Source organism: Erinaceus europaeus, chromosome 7 (genome assembly GCF_950295315.1).
Source record: "Erinaceus europaeus chromosome 7, mEriEur2.1, whole genome shotgun sequence".
Lineage (NCBI taxonomy): Eukaryota > Metazoa > Chordata > Mammalia > Eulipotyphla > Erinaceidae > Erinaceus > Erinaceus europaeus.
This window is the reverse complement of record NC_080168.1, coordinates 55,599,898-55,605,897: the sequence shown is the minus strand read 5'-3', so window position 1 is coordinate 55,605,897 and position 6,000 is coordinate 55,599,898. Positions and strand designations below refer to the sequence as shown.

Sequence of the window (6,000 nt, the reverse complement as noted above, 5' to 3'; positions counted from 1 at the left end):
TCTCAGCATCAGAAGGTGTTTTTCTGATTATCAAAATTAGGGAGTTGCTATGGCATCAAGTGGTTTAAAAAAACTAAAGATGTTAAATATATTAAATGCATAGTATAACCCTCAGGACAAAACAATTCTAATGGGCCATAGTATATACAGTTCCAGGGTTGAGAAATCCTGTTCTGGAAAGTGCTACCCACATAGTAGTTCCAGATTCTCCTACAGAGATAGAAAAGTCCATAGTCCTTCTATTTCCATGCATGGGAATTCCGGCTGTGTTTCACATATTCGATAAATATGACCACTTATGACCAAGAGGCAAATGACTGAAGTCAGCAGTAAGAATGAAACTAGAGTCATTTAGCACCTTTCATTTATGATCACAAGTCACAGAAAGAGAGGTTTTAAAGAAAGAATACAGTAGATGAATTTTATGTTCATTTCCTCCCCCACATCATAGTTAATTACTAGTCATTTCAGAAATGTACAACGGAAGAGATGTTTTTAAGAAAACAAAGCACCAGTGCTGAGACAGGTGTGAATTAAGGTATCAAGCTAACAATATATAATGATGACTTCTTAGAAAACAGAAAGAAAAATGCATGTGCATAATGAATATTCTAATGGCAAAACTCCATTCTCCTCCATGATTTTGTTTAGTGGAGAATGGTTCGAAATTTCTATTATAGAAGCTGGGAGAAAAATACTGTGAGAGTACTGAATACAAAATAAAGCAAAAGAGGCCTCCCAAATCCCAGAAGGCTGGAGGAAGAGAAGACTACTAAAGTATGTGACTCTAGCAGAAATTGCTTCTGTAATTGACAATAAGCAGCATACCAACCAGTACTTGCTTACCTGCAGAGTCAAGGGGGAGTGCTGACTTACATCCCACACCCCTGGTGCTATCATTTCTATGGGGGGCGCACTCTGGAATGTCATGCTGAACAACACTGATCCGAGAAAGGATTTTCTGCAAAAGATAATGCAGTACAGACAGGCAGAGTCACATCACAAACTGTTATTATGTATAGATGCTTTCTTTTCTGTTTTTGTTTGTTTGTTTTGTTGCACACCACTCTATGCCAGCAATATGAGTATACTGGTCCCACATTTTCCCCCTTCTTTCTTTTCTTTTTTCTTTCTATTTTATTTAATAGGACAGAAAGAAATTGAGACTGTAGAGATGGAAAGAATAAGAGAAAGAAGAAGGAGGAAAGAAAGAGGAAGAAAGAGGAAGGAAGGAAAGAAGGAAGGAAGGAAGGAAGGAAGGAAGGAAGGAAGGAAGGAAGGAAGGAAGGAAGGAAGGGGAGGGAGGGAAGTGGAGGCTGGGTCATGGTGCACCTGGTTAAGTGTACATAGTACAAAGTGAAAGGACACACACAGGATCTGGGCTCAAACCCTGGGCTCCCTACCTGCAGGAAAGATACTTCACAAGCAATGAAGCAGGTTTGCAGGTGTCTCTTTCTCCCCATCTCTTTTTAAAAAAATATTTAAAATATATTATTGGATATTCAAAATACTGAATTTTTAAAATATCATTTAAAATATTATTGGATAGAGACAGAGGAACTAAGAGGGGAGGGGTGATAGAGAGGGAAAGAGAGAGAGAGACACCTGCAGCCCTACTTCACCACTTGTGAAGCTTTCCCCCTGCAGGTAGAGACCAGGGCCTTTAACCTGGGTTCTTGCACACTGTAATGTGTGCACTTACCCAAGTGTTCCACCACCTGGCCCTCCTCTCTCCCTCTGTATCCCCCCTGCCAATTTCTTTCCGTTCTCTACAATAAAATGGATAAAAATGGTCACCTGAAGCCGTGGATTTGTAGAGCCAGCACTGAGCTCCAGCAATAACCCTGGAGGCAAAAATAAAAAAAAAAAAAAAAGAGAGAGAGAGAGAAAGAAAAGAAAAAGACAGAAAGACACCTGTAGACCTACTTTACCACTCATGATGTGTTCCCTCTGTAGGTGGTAAGGGGTACACCCAACTAGGTGAGTCACCACCCAGCCCTCAAATGCTTTCTTTTAAATGTAAACATAATCAGCTATTTTAGCTGCTTTATTCCATAGCACAAAGAAAAATACAATGTTCCACAAACCTACAAAAAAATTGGTAGTTCATTCCTCATATACCAAACACGAATATATTCACAGATGCCTACGCTTATTTTCCACATGGGAATTGTTTTTCCCATAGTGGTTTCTAACAGGTTGTACTCATTCCTACTGTCCAACAGTGGTAATGAAAAGATTGAACTAAGCATTGCAGGTTTGTATTCTTGGAGTTAAACCTAAAGACAATACCGATGTTAACTCTTCAGCACATTTTGGGGGGTTTCATTGCTGTAAATTGAGCTTTTCAGAGGCAGAAGGCTGGAGGGAAACATACTATAGCACTCAAGTTCCCTCCAGTGCGGTGAGGACTGGTCAGTGTCGGGTTTGTGCAGGACAGTACAGGTGAGCTATCTTGCTGACATATATATATATATATATATATATATATATATATATATATATGTATGTATGTATATATATAATGAGCAACTAAGTCCTAGGTCCCTTTAAAGATAAAAACTAAAAATTCTTAGGAAAAAAGGGGCTTTACTTAGTATGTGGTCTACAGACCCAAAATAGTTGTGGGATTTCAGAGAGGAAATGCAGTTGCATGCAGAAATAGAATGATTATTCATATTCTAAATTTTTTTTTAAATAAAGTTGTGGATTACCATATTAAAGGAGTGTAAACACAGGAAAGACTTTCAACAGGAAGAATCCATGGATTATTTTAAGGCTTTTAGAAGTGTTCAAATCCACAGAACATTATAGGAATTTAGAAAGAAGTTTTACCTGACCATCTATATCTACGTAATCTATATTAGCTTGTTGGCAAAATGTCCCAGTGCTTACTGGGGGCAGTCTCTGATTTTAATGTATAAAACTAAATATGTAGAACTTTAAGTCACCAAAATTTCATTTTAAGTTTATAAAGAATTTTGAGGAGTCCAGTAAGTTTTTGAAACAACATAGAACCCCATCATACTATTTAATAGACACTGCAAAATAGAAAGACAAATCTAATAGAGAGGTGGTGTTCTTTATACCTTTAGCTTTTTCAGGACTACTTTATTTATTTTACTTTATCTACAGAGATAGTTTAAAAGTATCAGTGTATAGGAGAAGAATGTATAGGCATGGTTGAACAGCTGTTTTTATATAAACCAAGATCGTCCCTCCCTCAACTGTAGAAAACATTTATTGAGTAGCACAGAACTGGGCTACTTGAGCAAGACAAAAATAGGCTTAATAGGGGTAAAGATTACAAGATCATTAGTGTAGCTTATCTTTTAGCCTCTGAGTCAAGGATCCTCTCCTTAGTGGCCCAAAGCATCCAACTTCCTGGGAAAATTTTAGCATTTGCTTCAGGATGGATATAATTGGAAGACAGACATATCTGATGCCCAATTTGAAGGCTCAGGTAATTTATGTTCTCCACAGCCTTTATAATAATTGCTCTTGTCCAAAGTAAAGGGAGAGCAAGGAACATGTGTCATATTGGATATAGAATATGACAAAAGAAAAGATCACTACTTTTTGGCACTTAGAGAAGGTGTGAAGTAGAGACTAGACACAGGAAGTAGATTGAGAGCAGCAGAAATAAGTGTCCTGACTTCCCTCTCTTCTCACTTTGGAAGGACGATAGGGAGAAGTGTCAGACTTAAGTGATTTAAATATAATGCTTAAAACTCCTTTTTCTTACTCCATATTTCATGTCCTGGAATAAAATCATATCTTGAGGCACTTTTGTACAAACTTATGGTATGATCATTCTACTTGGGTTTATGGGGTAAATAGGCTGAAGAAACTCCAGAGTTGGGATTTGTGTCAGATCTTCTTTGGTTTCTGCATAGAAAATATGGGATTTACAAATAGTCAAAGTCACCTCCTAGGTGAGGGTTTTCCAGAAAGTAGGTGGCAAAGTGAGCGATGTGGAGATAAGAGACCTCTGTGATGAGGACACCTGATTGGCTAAACCAAACTGAGGTCCAGTAGGTGTCACAGGTGTAAACTCTTATGAGTCTGTGGACCTGTGAGAGCCCAAGTCACCTAGATACTGCCTACTTCAGGGAGTCACAGCCAAGCCAAAAGAGCTACAAAGTTATACTAGTGGGCTGAGGAGAGAACACAGTGGTAACACACAGGACTTGCCTTCAAGAGGAACCATGATTCCTGGCAACACCAACAGTCAAAGCTGATCCATGCTCACGTCAAAGTTAGCAACTTAAAAATTTCCTTTGATTATAATACCAGCTCAAAGGATTTCCTGATTTTTTGATCATATGTATTCACACACCCTCTTAGGAAGAAAGTTGGGTTGTTATAGAGTTAGTTGAGTGAACAGCTTATCGAAAAGAGGCCGCATACTTCTAAAAGGACTATTTAAATCACTGAATTACTAATTTCCTGCCACTGGTGGACAGTTCTTTCTCTCCTCGTTGGTGATAAGGTAGAAGGAAGCTCATGAGGGAAAGTGTGATATATTAATTACATCTTTTCCTTTAAATATAAGTTGTGCAGTGGAGTTATATTTATGGCCTAACTCTATTTATGTGTCTTGGCCATGCTCCACTCTGAAAATCTGAGTGATGTAAGTGGATGTCTGCAGAGAATGAGAGCACTTGGGAATCTGTTAAGTATCTGTCACTCTTCTCTTCGGATAGACTTGGCGTCATCTGTCACCATGACTTTTATCCTGAGGCATATGGGCAGAGTGAAGCCAGAGTACTTGATTCTAGTCTATGTATGAGGAACACAAGCAAGAGAGCACAGACAGAATGAATGTGCAGGTGTTCCACTGAGGTTGATAGAATCCACTTCTCAGCAAATCAAAGGGGAAATGATGTTTGTCATTATTCTTCAGGCTCAGTGCTAGGTAGTTTATGTTCTTTTAATAAACTGTACCTGGAGATAGTTTCAATATTATAAACATAATGAGGAAGTAAGTTCTCATGGGTGTCTGTAAATAGAAAATCCAAAGATGAGAAAGATGTTTAGTAGAGTTAAGAAGTAAGAGGATGGGCCAGGTGGTGGTACACCTGGTTAAGTGCACACATTACAATGTGTGGGACCCACCTGCAGGGGAAATGCTTCACAAACTGTAAAGCAAGTCTGCTGGTGTCTCTCTCTCTCTCCCTCTCTCTCTTTATCTCTCTCCTATCAATTTATTTTCTTTCTTTCTTTCTTCCTTCCTTCCTTCCTTTTTTTTTTTTTCTTGCCTTCAGGGTTATTGCTAGGACTTGGTGCCTGCACTACAAATCCACTGCTCCTGGAGGCCATTTCTTCCCATTTTGTTTCCCTTCGTGTTGTCATTATTGTTATTGTTGCCATTGATGATGATGTTGTTGTTGAATAAGACAGAGAGAAATTGAGAGAGGAGGGGAGATAGAAAGATAGACACCTGCAGACCTGCTTAACCGCTTGTGAAGAGACCTCCTTGCAAGAGGGGAGCCGAGGGCTGGAACCGGGATCCTTACACCGGTCCTTGCACTTTAAGCCATGTGTGCTTAACCCACTGTGCTACCCCCAGGCTCCCTCTCCTCTCAATTTCTATCTGTCCTATCAAATAACAACAACAAAAGAAGTAAGAGGATGCCTCTAAGAATAATGATAGTTTCAAATAGAAGATCAAAATGGAATATTTTAAAAACAAAGATTTAGGATCTGGGAGATGGCATACTGAATAAAATACTGAACTTTGAAACCCAAGATCCCAAGTTCAATTCTGTTCGGTTCTGGCATGTGATGGCACTGGGAGTTGAACCTGGGACTTCTCAGGCTGCAGGCATTCCAAGTCTGGTGCCCTATCATTATGCTATCTCACTAGTATCAAAATGGAAGCTTTTAAAGTTATGCTGGGAAACATTTTTTAAGCCACTGTTGTGAAAAAAATGTATTAAGTCCATGAAATCTAACTAGACAAACAAAAACATGAAGACAAGATATAAAGGAAACTGC

General features: G+C 38.9%; 1 protein-coding gene across 2 annotated transcripts in view; it reads right to left on the bottom strand.

Moving 5' to 3' along the window:
• The window catches only part of PIK3C2G (phosphatidylinositol-4-phosphate 3-kinase catalytic subunit type 2 gamma), a 361,732-nt gene that overhangs the window by 242,687 nt on the left and 113,045 nt on the right, over positions 1-6,000 (bottom strand). For both annotated transcript variants that reach the window (XM_060194432.1, XM_060194433.1), the window contains exon 14: positions 847-961. In XM_060194432.1, the coding sequence (XP_060050415.1) occupies positions 847-961 (115 nt within the window). The remainder of the gene's footprint in view (positions 1-846; positions 962-6,000) is intronic.